Source organism: Poromitra crassiceps, assembly GCF_964638095.1.
Source record: "Poromitra crassiceps genome assembly, chromosome: 14".
NCBI lineage: Eukaryota > Metazoa > Chordata > Actinopteri > Beryciformes > Melamphaidae > Poromitra > Poromitra crassiceps.
The window spans coordinates 1,981,300-2,001,749 of NC_139633.1; the positions used below are offsets into that span (position 1 = coordinate 1,981,300).

The window sequence follows — 20,450 nt, forward strand, 5'->3', positions numbered from 1 at the left end:
TTTGTTTTTGTTAAAGTAGCCATGGGCCCGGGGCTACGACTTTCCCCCCCCCCCCCATCATGACTCAACGATTGACCTGCCAAACATCAGCCATGCTTAATTTGTATACACGCCATAGTGCGTTTTCCCTAAGTTTGTGGAAGACAGCCTAGACAGGTGCATGTATTTGGATTCTCACCCATGAAAATGTCATGTTTTTCAATTAAGTCATGCAATTTCACATAATTTTGGATCATTATTATAGGGACGAATCAGCGTGACGTCACTTAGCCACCCAGAAATGCGGAACCCCGCGGCATAGTTTGACATTCTGAGTGAGAGCAGAAGTAGCTCAAGAGTTTGATGTATAATATATGCATGTCGTGTTAAAGTTGTGTGTACTGTCACAGTTTTTAAAATGTAAACAGAGTCAGCCGGCTAGAGTCAGACATTCAAGCCTCCGCAAAGCTCACGCTCCATAGGGTTCCATTGCCGTTGCCGCCCCTTCCGCCCCTCTCCCTCTCTGAGCCTTGGGCTCCTTCACGTCCTGGGCCCTGCGGGCTTCGCCCCTGTAAGCCCGTGCATTAAACCAGGGCTGGGCTTAGTTTGCATTTGTATTTAGTTGTATCTGTATAGAGGCTATGCATAGACCCAAAAACTCAAATATCACTAGACAGAGCATCTAAGGCATCTTAAAGCATATTTATTTATTCAATTATGTAAATAGGTATATTTCCGTATGATTGTCATTTAGAAAAACATCTGTGACAACACATGATCATAATACAACAACGTCAAGTATACAAGAGACCATTCGAAGCAGTGCTGGGTAAAGCAAAAAACAAACAAACATAATACTGCATAGTTGTGACACATAACTTAAAACAGTCCTTCAATACCACTTGATAAGATCATACAGTTACATACATACATAGGTCCTACATAAGTCAAGGCAGCTTTTAACCCATTGATATCTGATGCAGCATTTGTGTGTGTATTCCTTTTAAGACCGCGAACTGCGGTCATACGCACACAAATGCTGCATCAGATATCAATGGGTTAAAGGAACAGCAAAATAAGAACCCAAATCAGTTCCATGGTAAACCAATGCTGCCATCACGAATGCAATGGTCCTTTTAGAGCAGAGTTGATGGCTCACACACACACATTAGATGTGTGCTCGCATCACATTGAGACAATCAAAACAGTACCGTTCAGAGGTTCCAACAGGAACTGCACACAATAGCCAGCAAGAGACATACTGTTAAGGCACACACTACGGCTTTGGCAAATTGTTTCCCCAATGTTTCTTTTTTTTGCAGAAGTGGGCGGGTCATATTCACTTTGGTTCTTCTGGTTCCACGTCTGTCCATGTTTTAGTCACGTTTTGCTTCCAATGCTGTAGTTATTAAAGGGTCATTACACCCCAAACCCAAATCTGTGTAAAACCATAGATCTACTGGTAAAAACTATGCAATTTCAAATTGCCATCTCCTATTGGCTGATCTTTTTAAACAGGTGATGTCACCACCTGTTGTGCCAGGGCACATTAACCTGGCACCAGAGATGACAGTTTTGGGTTTGGGTGTTTCACATTTACATCAGCAGGAGCCAGCAGGTGGCAGTTTCCTCAGTCAGTGATTCTCAAGTGATTTCCATTTCACGAGATTTTCTTCTCTCTCTGACCCCAAAACTAGGAATATTTTCTATTGTTGGATATGATTTTGTCCGGAATTCCATGACTATCTGTATTGTAAGTAGAGAGATAATAGTGAACTTTGACTGAAATAGTCATTCTCTAATAGTGGCAACTTCTTGTAAATGAAATTTAACAATATACATCAATACATGCAGGGGACCCCCTGGAACACCCTCAAGGACACGTGATGGTCCCCGGACCCCATGTTGAGAACCACTATCCAGCTGAATAGAGAGCCAAAGTTCATGTCCCTTCCTGCTTCACCATGCGTACCAAGGGATTTCATCCACCATTTGATTTTCCATAGACATCATCATCATCAGTATATAAATAAATGGGAGCTAGGGCTGTCTGTTTCTGTCTCTGTCTGTCCCACTGTGATGTCATGAATCCCACTGTGACATCATCAGTGATGTCATAAATCCCACTGTGACATCATCAGTGATGCTGGTCTCATTGGCCACACAGCAGCCGAGCTGCATGCAGCGGCCGAGCTGCGAATGTGAGCTGCAGGGCCAGCTCGGCGAGCTGCAGGACGGGCGAGGCTGCTAGTGACTAGGAATCGAGCGTGCGTAGCGCACGAGATCCCTAGTTTTATAAAATGCATATAAAAATAGTTGTACTTGTTCAAACCAAGCGATTCAGCTATATTTAGAATCAGGGGAGATCATAGAATATTTTACGTAATGTCTATGGGAAAATAGAAATGGCGGATGAAAATCTGTGGTACACATGCTGAAGCAGGAAGTGACGTTCACTTTGGCTCTCTATGAACACATGGGACACACACACACACACACACACACACACACACACACACACACACACACACACACACACACAGTTTAAGGCACAATAGGCATCCCTGGCTACTTCCCTTAACTGTCGTACTCGGCCTGAAATTACAATCCTGAATAGAAAAAGGCACTGGGAAAACGATGGCGACACAAACAAATAGCAACAGCTTCTCAACACAACCGAGGAAGCTGATTGGTGCAAGATAAACACCCACTGCTGTTGCGTGATAATCTTGGGACTACAATGATAGCAACAATATTGCCAAGAGATGTTGTAGATATGTATTTTTTGTGTGTGTGAGAGTTTGTCGACTAAAATATAGCATCTGGTGGGCGAAAAGGTGAGTTAAAAAGTGAGTTTCCTGCCTCATGAGCCAGAAAGCAAACAGTGGGCTGCCATGGAGTCGGGTCAATATTGTCTCCACCTGGGAGAGGGAATGAAGTCAAGGTACATAACGTAGTCGCTTTGTGAGAATACTGTACTTGTTGTTCATAAGTGACGTGTAAATTGCTCATAGTGAAGTATATTATACTTCACTTCAAAATGTGGAGTGTTTCACAGCCGCCAGGTCAACCAAACCCACCCATGATGCCTCATCTAACTGCGGTCATGCATTGTTACTCTGAAAAGCAGGCGCGCTCTCTCCTGCCTTAAAAACTGACAATCTATTATTATTATTATTATTATTATATTATATATTATTGTATCCAAGCACAGTCCACCACCAGACTATGAACTGGGCCCGTGTTGGTTTTGATCTTTAGTCCGGTGTGACAGAGGAACAGGGTGTAAACTCCAACATAATGAGTGGGTGCTTTTACTTGGTCAATAGTACTTCAATGAGTTTTGTATATTACAGTCCGTACGTGAAGCACATGCTGTAGGTCAAAGCAGAGTGAGAGCAACAGACAAGAGGAGACGTGTGGAGAGAGAGAGAAAATAGTTCCAGGTGTTTTTGCGATCGGATCGATGCGACCTCCTCTTCACCTGGGTATAGGAGGAAGCGGGGGAGCTCCTCTCTCCTTCTTATTAGCAGAACCTGGTGAGGAAGAGGCAAACAGAACGATGAATATTTTCCCCCCAGCTTTTCTGAGCAGGTTTAATTTGCTCCCACCAGGGGGCACTGTGTCTCAACACCTTCACCATTATTATTTGTCTAAGAAACTAATTTCAAGCATTTAAGCAGCATAAGCCTTTGGGTCAAAATGGCTTTAAGAGAATATAAAACAACATTCAATCAGCTGTGTGCAAACCGTTGACTGGTAGTGTACATGTGAAAATAATGCCTCATATTGTCTCCTACTTACACTGAGCACTACATGTCATGTCAGGATCTCTTCTCTGGCAATGTCTAGCCCAGTTTTAGAGCAAGCAGTAAATACTACATACAATATTACATATTTAAACAGATGGACAGATGTCAATCTATATATACATTTGGCAATGTGGACTCTGATATAGCAAATAAGCACTACTTTTGGCATTTAATCCAGAAGACATAGTCTTCAACATAGACATTCACATTTACACCCTATGTAGTCTAGACACCAATAAACATTTATATGTCTTTTTTAACAGCAAACCAACATGGAATTGCTCAGTGGGCTATACAGTATCAGTTAACATGTGTTAGTGTTTCTGAAGCGTTTAAATAGATTATTCCTCCTGTCACTGGTCTCTAGCAATCTGCTTCAAGACATTTCTCAAATGAGTGTCTGTGATTTGTACCAAGACACTTTTTTGATGATCTAATTTGCCCCATGGTGATGACCATTTCAGTTCCAACTCATCTAAGTAAATCTAATTTGTGCCTGCATATACACATATGACACGAATGTTTTATGTGCACAAGTTTGTGTGTGTGTGTGTGTGTGTGTGACCTCTGACCTCTGCTGTCGCTCTTGCCCATCTTGCTGGGGTAGGTCTTCTGGCTGGGGACGTAGGGCTCAGGAGGAGGCAGGTCCGACACCGGGTGGAACGTGAACCGGCACTCCCACTCATCTGGTACAAAACACACAACACCAATGCAGGTGAATACCATATACTGTAACACAGGTGAATACCATATACTGTAACACAGGTGAATACCATATACTGTAACACAGGTGAATACCATATACTGTAACACAGGTGAATACCATATACTGTAACACAGGTGAATACCATACTGTAACACAGGTGAATACCATATACTGTAACACAGGTGAATACCATATACTGTAACACAGGTGAATACCATATACTGTAACACAGGTGAATACCATAATATACTGTAACACAGGTGAATACCATAATATACTGTAACACAGGTAAATACCATAATATACTGTAACACAGGTGAATACCATATACTGTAACACAGGTGAATACCATATACTGTAACACAGGTGAATACCATATACTGTAACACAGGTGAAAACCATACTGTAACACAGGTGAATACCATATACTGTAACACAGGTGAATACCATATACTGTAACACAGGTGAATACCATATACTGTAACACAGGTGAATACCATATACTGTAACACAGGTGAATACCATATACTGTAACACAGGTGAATACCATATACTGTAACACAGGTGAATACCATAATATACTGTAACACAGGTGAATACCATAATATACTGTAACACAGGTGAATACCATAATATACTGTAACACAGGTGAATACCATATACTGTAACACAGGTGAATACCATATACTGTAACACAGGTGAATACCATATACTGTAACACAGGTGAAAACCATACTGTAACACAGGTGAATACCATATACTGTAACACAGGTGAATACCATATACTGTAACACAGGTGAATACCATATACTGTAACACAGGTGAAAACCATACTGTAACACAGGTGAATACCATATACTGTAACACAGGTGAATACCATACTGTAACACAGGTGAATACCATATACTGTAACACAGAGGACCTCATCTGATGTCAACTCAATATGAACAGAGGTGAATGGGTTTCTCATGCAGAGACTAACAGGACACAATAAAGACTTGTCTTTGAGGAGGATAATCACAATTCACAGTCATCTATAATAGATATATTATTGATATATTAGATGATTGTAAGACTTTCAATTCAATTCGACATGGTTTATTGGTACGAACGTTAGGAACAATATTGCCAAATAATCAAGATAGAGATCATAGTGTATATTGTCTCTCAGTGAACAGACATTTTTTATTTCCCTTAGGTATAGATACACTGCATGAAATAGGCCACGCCCATCACGGGGGAAAGCTCTCCATTCACTTCCACACACCAGCTAAGCGTCATTTTCCTTGAATTAAACATAGCTAAAAGCTGTTGTGTGGTGGGCTGCGCAGACAACAAATGTAAAAAAAATCGCCAATTAAAGTTTTTTGTACTCCAGAGCAAAACAAGGAAGCCATTGAGAATTGGCGAGAGGAAAATGTGGATCTAGCTGTCAGTGAAGTAAGTTGGAGTGTTCAACTTCCATATATATGATCTTTGTGTGCAACACGCAACCATGCACGCGACATAGGAGAACACCAGGATTGGGGGGTGGTGGGGGGGTTGTTTTGCCCCGTTTTGGGTGTGGTTTCCGACGCGCTCCGCAGTGTCTCTATTCGTGCATTTTGTTGGTTTTGTACCATTTCCCCACAGTTTTTGCTATCATTTCTATCCACTGTTAACTCTCCTCCTTATTTCTCCGTTGGTGAGACATTTTTAAAAGTCACTCAACTTCTTATCCTCTATTAACTCTTTTTTTTTTTTCTCTAAATGTTTTTTTTCCCGATTTTTTATCCCATTTTTATCCCCCGTTTAGTGCTCATTTGAATTACTCAATCCTGGTTGCTACTCCATCCTCTGCCGATCTGGGGAGAGCCGAGACTGATTCCATGCATCCTCCGAGACATGGGCAGTCAAGTCAGCCGCTTCTTTTCACCTGCCCGAGGAAGCTTCACCGGTAGGACATAGCACGTGGGAGGTTCACGCTATTCCAACCAGTTCCCCTCCCTCTGAACAGGCGCCCTTAACGATCAGAGGAGGAACCATATAAGCAACCAGGATGTTGCATGTTTTTGTGAAGGGGGTTCCTATATGAAGGAGACCCCCGGGAGGCACGGGGAGAACATGCAAACTCCACACAGAAAGGCCATTTTGCCGACCCCCACCCGGGTGGTGGGCACTCGAGGACATGCGGACGGGCACGCATTCCTCCAGTGTTCACATCGGCCCAGGTGGGAATCGAACCCACGACCTTCGAGCTGTGAGGCGATAGTGCTTACCACTGCACCACCGTACCTCCCTAACTCTTTTTTTAATGTATGATTTCTTCTCTCTCGCTACAAACCAGACCTTGTATGATTATCAATTGCTCATACAAATAATTCTAAAGCACTCTCAAGTTTTTTTGCTCAAGTTTGTATGTCTTCTTCTCTCTTAAATGGTAAATGGTAAATGGCCTGCATTTATATAGCGCTTTTATCCAAAGCGCTTTACAATCAGTAGATAGTCTACATTCACCCATTCATACACCGATGGCGGCAGGCTGCCACGCAGGGTGCCTACACACCATCGGGAGCAAGGAGGGTTAAGTGTCTTGCCCAAGGACACAACAACAGCAGCTGGGAGGGAGCGGGGATCGAACCGCCAACCCTTGCGTCATTGGCCGACCCGCTCTACCTCCTGAGCTAAAGCCGCCCCAGGCTAAAGCCGCCCTCTCTTTCCGGCCCACACAATCAGTTGTGTTAGCGCAGGCATACTAAACAAATATCTTCAGTGCTCGACTCACCTGATGCCTGGTGGTGGTGAGAGTTTAACCCGTTATTCATGGGTGGTGGAAGGGGAGGGGGAGCCCCCCCTGCCCCCGGTCGGTCCGGAGGGAGGGGGGGGTCGACTGCCGGGCCCCCCCGCGCGAGAAGACTGCGGGCTGCGGGACCTCACACTGCCCCGATTGACGGGGGGAGGGGGAGGCAGTGGGCCTAGGGAGGTAGAAAAGAAAATGACATTAATACCCTCATTATAAATAGACTGATTGATATGTATTATTAGTAGTATGTTTGTATGAAGCAAGCATGTTTTAAGGGAAATCTAAACTTGGATACTCTTATACTGTTAATGTATTATGTTCGATGCATTCCAGGTGTTATTTTATTTTAATTACTTTGTTGGTGTACCCACTTTCCCTCAACATTTCCCAGAATGCCTTTCAACAACCACTCCAGATCAACTTATACTGAACTTGGCTATATGTTTTTATTTGTTCCATTTGAAATCAATTTACCAATCTGCACACTTTACTAAAAATAAAATATTTCCTTGAAATAAGGGTCCATCACCAAACGCTGAGTTCCCAAGTAGTATGATGAACTCATATCTATTGTCTTTCCCATGTTACATGTATGCAGCAATTATCCATTGCTCAATTAATTAATTAATTAATCAAGGCTTCACCTGTGCGTCCTGCTGGTTGGTTCCTACCCGGAGCGGGCGGCCTCTCGTTTGGCGGGGGAGGGAGGGATGCTCCTCGCTGGGGGGCCGGTGCATGGCTGGTGAGGAAAAATCAAAACCTTAAACACACCCATGGGGACCCCCCATGGACATTATCCCGCAGACACTATCCTAGCCCCCCCCCCCCACACACACACACACACTTTATACTTAATAATTTGATATCGTTTTCTGTTATGCGCCATCTTCTGCTGTTGATGTGATCACTGCGCTGCATAATTGCACTAAGTCAAATTCCTCGTTTGTATAAAAATGTAATCTAATTACTCACTATGGCTATTAAAATGACTGTTGAATTTGATTTGACAGTACTTTTAATGAAGCAGAGCGCTGTTTGACAGAGAACACTCACTGTGAAAAGTCTGGCGGGGGAGGGAGGGATCCTGTTCGTAGGGGGGCCGGAGCATGGCTGGTGGGGAGAATCATACACATTTTATTTTACAGTATTTTTCATGAACCCAGAAGGCTATCAGAGAACACGCACTGTGAAAAGTATTCTGTATTGATTGTAGCGGCGCCTGTGGACAAAAGCGGTACTGGTCGCCCGGAACGAAAACTGCATTTCCTGAACACCGAGGCTCCTCCCACTGTCTCCACCGGGGCTCTCTGAGCAAATAGATATGCATCATTTTGAAATCGGCATCCACGATGATGCTTTTGTATCAAGTGTAAAATTACCAATATACAACATTTATGACTATTTCAGTACATCAGGACGTCTGTTGCTCTAAAACCTAAGATTAAGGCAAACTCGTGGGCCATCGGCACGTCTCCCCTCCCTCAACAACTGCTGTTAAGGGGCCCTTGAGCAAGGCATTTAGTCCCCAACTACTGCAGTAAAGATGCTCTGTATGCTCATGTATGTGCAGGTTTCAAACAGGCACTGCTTTGGGCAGCTACAAGTTCGCGTGACGTTTGAACCGCTGCATCACAGAACAGGCGTTGGGGAAGAAGGCACAGCAACAATGTCAACGTTCTTCTACAGTCCAAAAGATAGGCTGAGCCAGCATCAGCCGTCAAGATTCTAATCTATGCTAACTTTGAAACAGCCACTAAAGGAGGTTCGACTGTCAGGAGCATTCTTCCAGCGGACGCTACCTGGGGTTAGACTAGTCTGGAAAGTTAGCACCTCCCTCCTGGCTAAACTTGCGTTGAGATCTTTGTTGCTATCGCAACAAGCAAGCTATTCTGTAACTGTCAGAGTGGGAAGTTTAAACACTGGACTGGACATGAGTATCCCGGTTATGATTGGGTTTTGGAGTATCCCGTTTTTGTCTTCAAACATCATCGATTTCACAAACCTGGATACGCCCTTATCCCGGTTTTGAGAAACCCGATTATGCTAGCTGGAGTGCTCCAGTTTCCAAAAGAAACCGACCGCCGCCGACTACCTGTGCAGGTGCGGCTTCAGTCAAGTGACGTAACAGAAACATTCAAACAATGGCGGTGGCAGCAAAGAAAGCGTCTCCCTTCTGAAACGGCGTTTTCTCTTTCAGTGATGAAAATATGAAATATACTTGTCAGTTTACATTACTTGTCAGTTTACATGGGAGAAATGCTGAGCAGAGGTGTTGTGACTAAAATCAAAGATAGAAGCACCTCTGACATCAGATGCTTTGGATCAGGTCATGTAGTCGTGGCAAACCACAAGGTGAGATAAATGTTGTCACACAACACATGGTAGCCTTGGATAGCACATTTCTCTGGTCTGGTATGGTATGGTATGGTATGGTATGGTATGGTATTGGTATGGTATGGTATGGTATGGTATGGTATGGTATTGGTATGGTATTGGTATGGTATGGTATTGGTATGGTATGGTATGGTATGGTATGGTATTGGTATGGTATGGTATGGTATGGTATTGGTATGGTATGGTATGGTATGGTATTGGTATGGTATGGTATGGTATGGTATTGGTATGGTATGGTATGGTATGGTATGGTATGGTATTGGTATGGTATGGTATGGTATGGTATGGTATGGTATTGGTATGGTATGGTATTGGTATGGTATGGTATGGTATGGTATGGTATGGTTTGGTATGGTATGGTATGGTATGGTATGGTATTGGTATGGTATGGTATGGTATTGGTATGGTATGGTATGGTATGGTATGGTATGGTATGGTATGGTATTGGTATGGTATGGTATGGTATGGTATGGTATGGTATCTGGTATCTGGTATGGTATGGTATGGTATGGTATGGTATCTGGTATGGTATGGTATGGTATGGTATGGTATGGTATTGGTATGGTATGGTATGGTATGGTATGGTATTGGTATGGTATGGTATGGTATGGTATGGTATGGTATGGTATTGGTATGGTATGGTTTGGTATGGTATGGTATTGGTATGGTATGGTATGGTATGGTATGGTATGGTATTGGTATGGTATGGTATGGTATGGTATTGGTATGGTATGGTATGGTATTGGTATGGTATTGGTATGGTATGGTATGGTATGGTATGGTATGGTATTGGTATGGTATGGTATGGTATTGGTATGGTATGGTATGGTATGGTATGGTATGGTATTGGTATGGTATGGTATGGTATGGTATGGTATGGTATTGGTATGGTATGGTATGGTATGGTATGGTATGGTATGGTATGGTATTGGTATGGTATGGTATGGTATGGTATTGGTATGGTATGGTATGGTATTGGTATGGTATGGTATGGTATGGTATGGTATGGTATCTGGTATGGTATGGTATGGTATGGTATGGTATGGTATTGGTATGGTATGGTATGGTATGGTATGGTATGGTATGGTATTGGTATGGTATGGTATGGTATGGTATGGTATTGGTATGGTATGGTATGGTATGGTATGGTATGGTATGGTATCTGGTATGGTATGGTATGGTATGGTATGGTATGGTATCTGGTATGGTATGGTATGGTATGGTATGGTCTGGTATGGTATGGTATTGGTATGGTATGGTATGGTATGGTATTGGTATGGTATGGTATGGTATGGTATGGTATGGTATGGTATTGGTATGGTATGGTATGGTATGGTATTGGTATGGTATGGTATGGTATGGTATGGTATGGTATGGTATTGGTATGGTATGGTATGGTATGGTATCTGGTATGGTATGGTATGGTATGGTATGGTATGGTATGGTATTGGTATGGTATGGTATGGTATGGTATTGGTATGGTATGGTATGGTATTGGTATGGTATGGTATGGTATGGTATGGTATCTGGTATGGTATGGTATGGTATGGTATGGTATGGTATGGTATGGTATTGGTATGGTATGGTATGGTATGGTATGGTATGGTATGGTATTGGTATGGTATGGTATGGTATGGTATGGTATGGTATGGTATGGTATCTGGTATGGTATGGTATGGTATGGTATGGTATGGTATCTGGTATGGTATGGTATGGTATGGTATGGTATGGTATGGTATCTGGTATGGTATGGTATGGTATCTGGTATGGTATGGTATGGTATGGTATGGTATGGTATGGTATTGGTATGGTATGGTATGGTATGGTATGGTATTGGTATGGTATGGTATGGTATGGTATGGTATTGGTATGGTATGGTATGGTATGGTATTGGTATGGTATGGTATGGTATGGTATGGTATGGTATGGTATGGTATGGTATTGGTATGGTATGGTATGGTATGGTATTGGTATGGTATGGTATGGTATGGTATGGTATTGGTATGGTATGGTATGGTATGGTATGGTATGGTATGGTATGGTATGGTATGGTATTGGTATGGTATGGTATGGTATGGTATGGTATGGTATGGTATTGGTATGGTATGGTATGGTATGGTATGGTATGGTATGGTATGGTATCTGGTATGGTATCTGGTATGGTATTGGTATGGTATGGTATGGTATGGTATGGTATGGTATGGGTATGGTATGGTATGGTATGGTATGGTATGGTATGGTATGGTATGGTATGGTATCTGGTATGGTATGGTATGGTATGGTATGGTATGGTATGGTATGGTATTGGTATGGTATGGTATGGTATGGTATGGTATGGTATGGTATGGTATGGTATTGGTATGGTATGGTATGGTATTGGTATGGTATGGTATGGTATGGTATGGTATGGTATGGTATTGGTATGGTATGGTATGGTATGGTATGGTATGGTATGGTATTGGTATGGTATGGTATGGTATGGTATGGTATGGTATGGTATGGTATGGTATTGGTATGGTATGGTATGGTATGGTATGGTATGGTATGGTATCTGGTATTGGTCTCGAAATTGACTTGTAGTTTTGCGGTCTTGGTCTTGACTCGAAACCACAAGGTGAGATAAATGTTAGCGCGTGAACAGGGACAGACACCTGCACGCTCCCAATACGAGCGAGCGTGCAGGTGATGCCGGTTTGTGTTGTAAACATCACAGGCACCTGTGCAAATAGCATGAAATATTCAGTATTCAGTAACCGGGATACTAGTACTTAGGGATATGAATAACCTGATTTCTCTGTGTTCCATGTCACCGGCATATCCCGAATACCATCAAAACCAGGACAAGCCTCGTAACCGGGATACTCGTGTCCATGTAAACGCAGTCTGAAGCTGTTTCATACAACATGTCAAATCTTTATGTAAACGCAGTCTGAAGCTGTTTCATACAACATGTCAAATCTTTATGTACCGGTAAACGCAGTCTGAAGCTGTTTCATACAACATGTCAAATCTTTATGTAAACGCAGTCTGAAGCTGTTTCATACAACATGTCAAATCTTTATGTAAACGCAGTCTGAAGCTGTTTCATACAACATGTCAAATCTTTATGTAAACGCAGTCTGAAGCTGTTTCATACAACATGTCAAATCTTTGCTTTTTGGAAAGAGCCTGAAGAAGAGAGTGAGACTTTAGAGACAGAACCAACCCGTTGGAAATGTACAGCAAGAAGTAGTGGAGCAACACTGATTTCCTCGAATAGAGAAACCATCCTTATGTTTAAAATTAAAATAAATAGGTCTGTCGTTACGCAATTGGCCCGATGGTAATGCTGGATGCTTGGCTGTTAAAACTCCATTTGGATTCATGCCTCTGGTGAGCATTTGTTAAAAAGTTACACGGGGGAAAAAAGGCTAAATCAATAAATCAAAAGTCAATCAAGTTGAGAGACATTACCTGGCGAGCGAGAGGTTCCTCTGGGGCAGGCGGGGGGTGCTGTGGTCGTCCCCTCCGGGCGGAGGGGGGAGGAGGGAGGGAGGGCCGGGTCGGAACGGCGGGAGGGGGGGCGCCCCCCCGCTGACCGAGGAACGAGAGGAGGAGGAGGAAATGGGAGCGGGGGGAGGTTTGGCGTTGAGAGAGGGGGGTGGAGGGGGCCCGTCGCGGGGCAGAGATGGCGGAGGAGGTGGCCCGTCGCGGGGCATGGCCGGTCGATGGCCCCCCGTGAAAGCCGGAGGCGGCGGGGGGCGGTCGTCGGAGAGCGGGGGCCTTCCTCCAGGAGCCGGTGGCAAGGGAGGCCGGGAGGTGCTGGAGCAAGGTCATATGAAAACGGCAAGGTTATTATCGTTAACAAAAATGACCAAAACTAGGTGTGTGTGTGTGGAGGAGGGGGGGGGGGGGGGTCGTTAACTGGGGTGGGGTGGATACAAACAAATGCACAATATTACAGAAAAAAAGGAAGACAAACTAACACTGAAACTAATCGAAACTAAACGAACAAACACGCTTTAAAACCTAATTAAAACTAAACTAAAATTGCAAACAAAAAAGTCTAAAACAAATCATAAAAATAATAAAAACGAATGAAAAATGCAAAACAATAATAACCTTGTGTTGGAGGGAGGAGGAGGCGGGGCAGAGAAGCCCATCCGCGGCCCGCCCGAGAAGACTCCCGGCGGGGGAGGGAGCGACCCGTGCCTCCCCGTGGGAAAGCTGGGAGGGGGAGGTCCAGGAGGGAAGCCCAGTCGGGGCCCTCCGGGCACAGGAGGAGGGGGGCCGCCGCGGGACTGGAAGCCCTGGTTGGGTCGAGAGGTGCCGGGTACGGGAGGAGGAGGGCCTCCCGGCGTGTCCTGTCTGGGGGGGAAACTCGAGCGGCCCCTGGGGAGATCGGGGGTGCTGCTGCGGGGAGCGGCCGGGGCTCCGGGGAGTTTAGGAGGTCCGGCGGAGACGCCACCTCCGCCGTAGGGCCTGGGGCCGGAGGAGCGGGCGCCTGGCGGGAGCATGGGGCCGCGGCTCGGACCAGAGTCTGGAGGAGAGACAGGACAACAGCAGCCAAGTTAGACCTGGACTATGCTAGACTAGAGGCACTGGCCGGGCTTACTTCCTGTGTTGCTGTAGCACTAATATAAATATCACATTTGAATGTTACATTTAATTCTTTTACCAGAGAAAATGAAATATTAAAATGAAATATTAAGAGTTGAAAACCGCCTCAATCCAATGTGGTTAACATGCCAAAGTGATTGGTCAATTTTATGCTATGTTTTGTGCTAACATTATACTATACAACAAAGACCCCAACAGAAACTAAACATTGGTTGAAATCAATAAATGTTACAAATGTTGTAATGCAAGGGAAAGAACGTGTTGGGAAACGTGTTGCCCTCATCTACATTAGATTGGTCATTCTGTATTAAGAAGCTGTGTTCATAGTCAATGTAGCCAACCTGGGCTAAGAAGGTTAGAGGAGCTTTTCTTTACCGGTGGTGTCTCTGCTGCCCCCTGCAGACCTCAGTTTGGGCATCCCTCCCTGGAACATGCCTCCTAAACCTCCACCTGCACCGCCTCCACCAAAACCACCACCTCCTCCTCCACCTCCTCCTCCTCCACCTCCTCCTCCTCCACTGCTTCCTTTAGGTTCTGAGGAGAGGAATAATAACACTCATTTTTTAACATGACATTTTTGAAGCTCCCTGATGGAGGTAAAACCTCACAGGTCTAGCAAGAGGGTTTCAGCCTCCTCGCTAGAGCGTCCGCATCCCATGCCGAAGGTTCAGAGTTCGAATCCCAGCTGCGGGGCGGGGCGGGGCGGGGCGGGGCGGGGCGGGGCGGGGCGGGGCGGGGGGTACCACACGATGTGTCGTGGGTGACGCATACGAACCAATTTTCTTTAATCTGGTTCTTAGATATATTTTGGGGCACGGTGGCGCAGTGGTAGCGTTCTTGCCTCGCACTCTCGCCTCACAGCAGGAAGGTCCTGGGTTCGATTCTCACCTGGGACAATAGTGCCCAGGTGAGCTATCTTATGAAAAAGGGCCTTTCTGTGTGGAGTTTGCATCGTCCGGAGCCATTTCCACCGCTTCTGGACCTGGGGGCGTAAACCAATGCACAATGGCAGGAACCGGAACCCCAGATACCAGATACATGTGTGCCAAAAAAACGTGCGTGTAGCTAACGTTAGCTAGCTAGAGCCTGATAACACCAGGTGACTAATGTTAAAAAGTTACATAGTACATCAAACAAAACGTTACGTAAAGTCGCCACGTCTGTTCGTGGCGACTGGTTATCCTACACAACTCGAATCTGCGTTTCAACGGGGGAACGCTAAAAATGTGGCACATATCCTGTGTATCCGGTTTTACAATTCTGGTTCCGCTGAAGCCGAGCGGGGTCTACGCCGGAACCACGTCGAGAGGTGTAGTTCAAGCGTAACGGGAACCAGGCTCTTCTCCTCGGGAAGAGCCTGGTGACGCGAGGTTAATGTTTTGCATGTTCTCCCCTGGGTTTCCTCCATAAAGGAGCATGTTCTCCCCTGGGTTTCCTCCATAAAGGAGCATGTTCTCCCCTGGGGTTTCCTCCATAAAGGAGCATGTTCTCCCCTGGGTTTCCTCCATAAAGGAGCATGTTCTCCCCTGGGTTTCCTCCATAAAGGAGCATGTTCTCCCCTGGGTTTCCTCCATAAAGGAGCATGTTCTCCCCTGGGGTTTCCTCCATAAAGGACCTCCACTAAAAACATGCAAGAAGATCGTTGTCTGAAGAAGTTGGTCCCACTCCCCAGGCGCTTCGCTTCACTGCAGCTGCCCACCGCTCCTGGCCCCTCTAAGCATGTGTGTGTATAATGCGTATACATATTATACAATATACATTTTTATACAAATAAAGACAAGAGTTTGTCCCTCCTGCTCCTACAGTATATCAGAGCAGATGAAAATCTTTAAAGATATTTGCTGTTCTCTCTTTTGTAGAGGAGAACATTTCAATCAAATTGCAACATTTGACAGCTAATTATGATGAACCGTCACGGTCCACTGGTAAATTTGGTGTACATATGATCCAGGAAATCAGCAATTATTTCAATTAAATGAAATTTAATGACTTAATAATTTATACCACCCTTAAATGGGGGATTTTGATGGATTATTATCGCTGTAAATGCTGAAACTCATTGAGCACAGGTTACCAGCGGACCAACGATTGAGAAAAGTCAGTTTTGGGAGGTTATGTACTGTAGCTATGCTTGCTGCAAAAAAATTAATTTGCATTTTCTGGGCGAACTATTGTACTATTATGATTATTAGTGTGTCCTGACTTACTGTCCAGTACGGGTACGCTGCGGTCATTGGTAACGGCCTTCTTTAGCCTGGCGCCTTTCGAAATGTCCGTCAACAGAGCGTTCCTCCCATGCTGCTGTGTACGGTTCAGTGATGGCTTGTCTGTGTTGGCCTGAAGCGCAAACGCACACACACACACACACGCACACGCATACACACACACACACACACACACACACACACACACACACACAGAGGTAAAGCAGTCACCGAGATAAGAAACAAAAGACAGCAACAGCAGGAAAACAAGCAGTGACAAATGAAAAAGTGATGAAAAAAAGAAATATCACAGACATATGAATTAAAACAGTGAGTAATAAGAAGGTGAGACAGATAATATCTGTCTGAGCTGTAAATAGAAATATATAAGATTTTGACCCCCTGATTATTCCATGAAATCAACTAAGCACTGAGCAGGGTTAGTCAGATGATGCCATATTGATTTCACATGATAAATCAAGTTCAAATCAACAGTTTGTGAAAGTAGAAAGAGGAAGCAGGATCACACAGACTTAAGCGGGATTGTTCGTCTGAATGATTTGGGGAACTATTGTTCTTGCACTTATTGCCTCTTATGACATCATATATACATATCATTATAATAATACAGCAGGCACTTTAACCTGTTTCATTATTGCCATTATACCAATATTCTATGAACATTAATTGTTTGTATTTAACTCATTATGATGCATTGATTAATGATGACTATTAGTGTAGTGTGATGTGATGGAAACATCATCTTCCCATATTAATTTCTTTTAAATCTTGAGGAATTCTTCCTGCTACTTTGAACACAGCTGAGTTTTGTTGTACTAGGCATCGATTCCTAGGCTCGCCCGCTGCACGGCCTCGCCCACCCTCCAGCTCGCCAAGCTGGCCCTGTAGCTCACATACGCAGCTCAGCTGCTGCGTGGCCTCGCCTGCCCTATTGGCGCGTACGCGTGAGTGTGCTGTGTTGCTTTTGTGTTGCTCACAAAATATTATTGCCCTTAAACATGCGTGTGGGTGTGTGTGTGTGTGTGCCCCTTAAGTTCACATCAGTGCCTATGATATCATCAGTGATATCATAAGATGATTATGCTCTTATGCCATCACTGAGACATCTTCAGTCTTATGACATCACCGATGACATCATCAGTGATGTCACAATGCCTCCTAGGACATCAGTGGGACAAAAATAATTGAAACAAACAGTGAACATTTTTATAATAATAAAAGAAGATTGTGCTGTTGAATACATGCTGCAGTGAAGTGACTCAATTTGACCACAAGGCGTCTCTGCTGAGCGGGGTCACAGCAGGACAGGGAGGTAGAACTCCTACAGTGGTTCTCAATGTGGGGTCCGGGGATCACCAGGGGTCCATGAGGGGGTTCCATGGGGTTCCCAGCAAACTCATGTATTGTTACAACTTCACCATTAGAGAACGTACAATGACTATTTTGATCATAGCTTCACTGTTACTATCTACAGTACAGATCATGGAATTCTGCACAAAATGCTGTGGACTAAATGAGGGGTCCTGGATATGAAAAAGGTTGAGAATCATGCTCCTAACACATACACCACCATCTGCAAAAAGTCAAGATTTAAATATGTAGTTTTGTAGGATTTGACTGTCAATCTCAATAAACGGACAAAAAAGAAGAGGCACAGAAAGACAGATATTCAATTTGTTAGACAGAGAGAGAGAGAGAGAGAGAGAGAGAGAGAGGGAGAGGGGGAGAGAGAGAGAGAGAGAGAGAGAGAGAGAGAGAGAGAGAGAGAGAGAGAGAGAGACACTCACCACAGCAAAGGTGGGAGGAGGTGGAGGGCCTGGGGGCGGGGGTGGTGGAGGCGGGACCGGCATCTTCCTTCTTCTGTCCTATTGAATGTCTCTGCACTGGACGCTGCGCCCTGGTGGAAGAAAGTGCAAACACATTCAATTCAATCAATAATTAAGCCATGAGAGTAACCGCTCCTGAAAGTGCATAAGGGTGCTTTCTCACTGGGGGACCCCGAGAGCGGAACCAAGCACACTTGTCCCCAAAAACGACCCCAGGTCTGGTTCATTTCATGAGTGTGTGAACGTTGCGTTCTGTGCCCGGCCGCGGAACAGCGTACCATGACTCCACTTGAAAAGGTGGTCTGCGGAACGCTTTGGCGTGCCCGGTGGACTGAAACACTTACGAATGTGAACGCCAACCGTACCGAACCACGTAGACAACACACGGGCGAGGATGCACTCCAGGCGCAGTTGATGACGCAAGTGTACTCCACAAGTGTTCCGTCCCGTTCCCGAGCGCGGAAGAAATGTTGTAATGTGAAAGCTGACCAGCGGGGGAGAGAGGGGAGGGGCAATCGTACTCGGGCACGGAACGCTGAATGCAGCTATACTGTCCCAAGTGGGCCACCATAGGCAATTTATGGGAGCTGAAGAGTGGGGGAGTACTTCCAGTGTGTTCTTGAAACGTGGTGTTTTTTGATCGGAAACAACCAGCCAGCAGGAGGAGAAAAAGCCGACAAACACCAAACACTGTGTCACCAAACAATACAACAACAACAACAACAACAACAACAACAACAACAGAGGGTTAAGTCAAGTCAAGTTTATTTGTATAGCATTAATTCACAAGCATGTCTCAGAGGACTTCACAGAGTGTCTAGCTAAATCTAGCTGACACAACAATGGCAATTACAGTAGTAATAATGACAACATGATTGAACAATCATCATATGATAGAGAGAGACAGAGAGGGAGAAAGGGGGGTGGAAGTGTGTGGGGGAGGAGAGAGCAGGGAAAGGGAGGAGGTGGGGAGGCAGCAGGGGGGACAGTTGGGTTGGAAGATTGGTTGGAGGGAGAGAGGAGCATCCTCTTCTGTAAGGCCCGGCGGTTTGCCAGTTAAATGTGTATTTGCCAGTTGTTATACAAACATACTGTATGAGGAACAACATATAACCTTTCAGCTGATATGGAGCCTAACAGGCCATCACATACCTACACTAAATACGTCAGCTAGCAGGAACTTAAGTGACAAGTTCCCTAAAACACAACCTCTATTGCCAAGAACCTTTGCAAGGTTTCTATTTACAATGACAGATAGGATCAGAGTGACACGTCTATATAGCACTGTGTCAATCCAACATTAACAATGACAGATAGGATCAGAGTGACACGTCTATATAGCACTGGATCAGAGTGACACGTCTATATACTGTAGCACTGTGTCAATCCAACATTAATAGCATGGAATGACTCAAGGTTTCTATTCTGTGTTGGGACTCGAACCTCTGTCCTCTGCCCAAGTGTTTGAATTAGGGGTGCACCGATCGATCGGCAACCAATCTGTATCGGCCGATTTTTGACCTCAAATATGCGATCGGCTGATTGCCGATATTTTTTTATTTAAAAAAAGTCCTATCACTAATCAGGCTTTCCAACGATATAAAATACAATGCCAATTGGTATTATTAAAGGGGAGAAATAATCGACCGAAATAACGTTTCCAAACTTTTTTTGAGGAGTTTATACTGTATATCGGTGATCGGTGATCGTAATCGGTGATCGGTCGATGATCGGTTGGGCAGATATTTCCCATAGGCGATTGGCAATCGGTGGCAAAAAACGTGATCGGTGCACCCCTAGTTTGAATGTAAAAGCACACTGGTCTTCATCACAGAGGGCCTGCCCTGCAACAGAGACCAGAGTACCATCTTCCTCATCCTGCATTTAGGCTCCAGGTGTGTGCGCTTCGTTTGCCGTCACATGAAGTGATGATTTCTGGGTAATGAAGTCCGCTCACGGTCATTTGGGTCACTTTGGCAATGGTGCAAAGTTGCCTGATGCAGCTTCAACTATTATATTCACACTATACTTCAACTGCTCTATCAGCCACATTTTAGACTTTGTTTGACGTTTATTATTATTTCTTAAGATATCATTTTACACTGATTCTGTATCAGAGTACCAATA

The 20,450-nt window shown here is 44.5% G+C and overlaps 1 protein-coding gene across 1 annotated transcript in view; it reads right to left on the bottom strand.

Annotated features, from left to right (window-relative positions):
- Positions 1 to 671: 671 nt before the first annotated feature.
- LOC310789482 (WAS/WASL-interacting protein family member 1-like) overlaps positions 672 to 20,450 on the bottom strand; it is a 42,250-nt gene continuing 22,471 nt past the window's right edge. The window contains 11 exon segments of the mRNA XM_083651128.1: positions 672 to 3,515; positions 4,364 to 4,477; positions 7,262 to 7,361; positions 7,363 to 7,451; positions 7,924 to 8,018; positions 8,333 to 8,389; positions 13,127 to 13,474; positions 13,775 to 14,192; positions 14,648 to 14,806; positions 16,480 to 16,609; positions 18,285 to 18,394. Coding sequence (XP_083507254.1) covers positions 3,460 to 3,515; positions 4,364 to 4,477; positions 7,262 to 7,361; positions 7,363 to 7,451; positions 7,924 to 8,018; positions 8,333 to 8,389; positions 13,127 to 13,474; positions 13,775 to 14,192; positions 14,648 to 14,806; positions 16,480 to 16,609; positions 18,285 to 18,347 — 1,629 coding nt within the window. The 5' untranslated portion in view covers positions 18,348 to 18,394 and the 3' untranslated portion in view covers positions 672 to 3,459.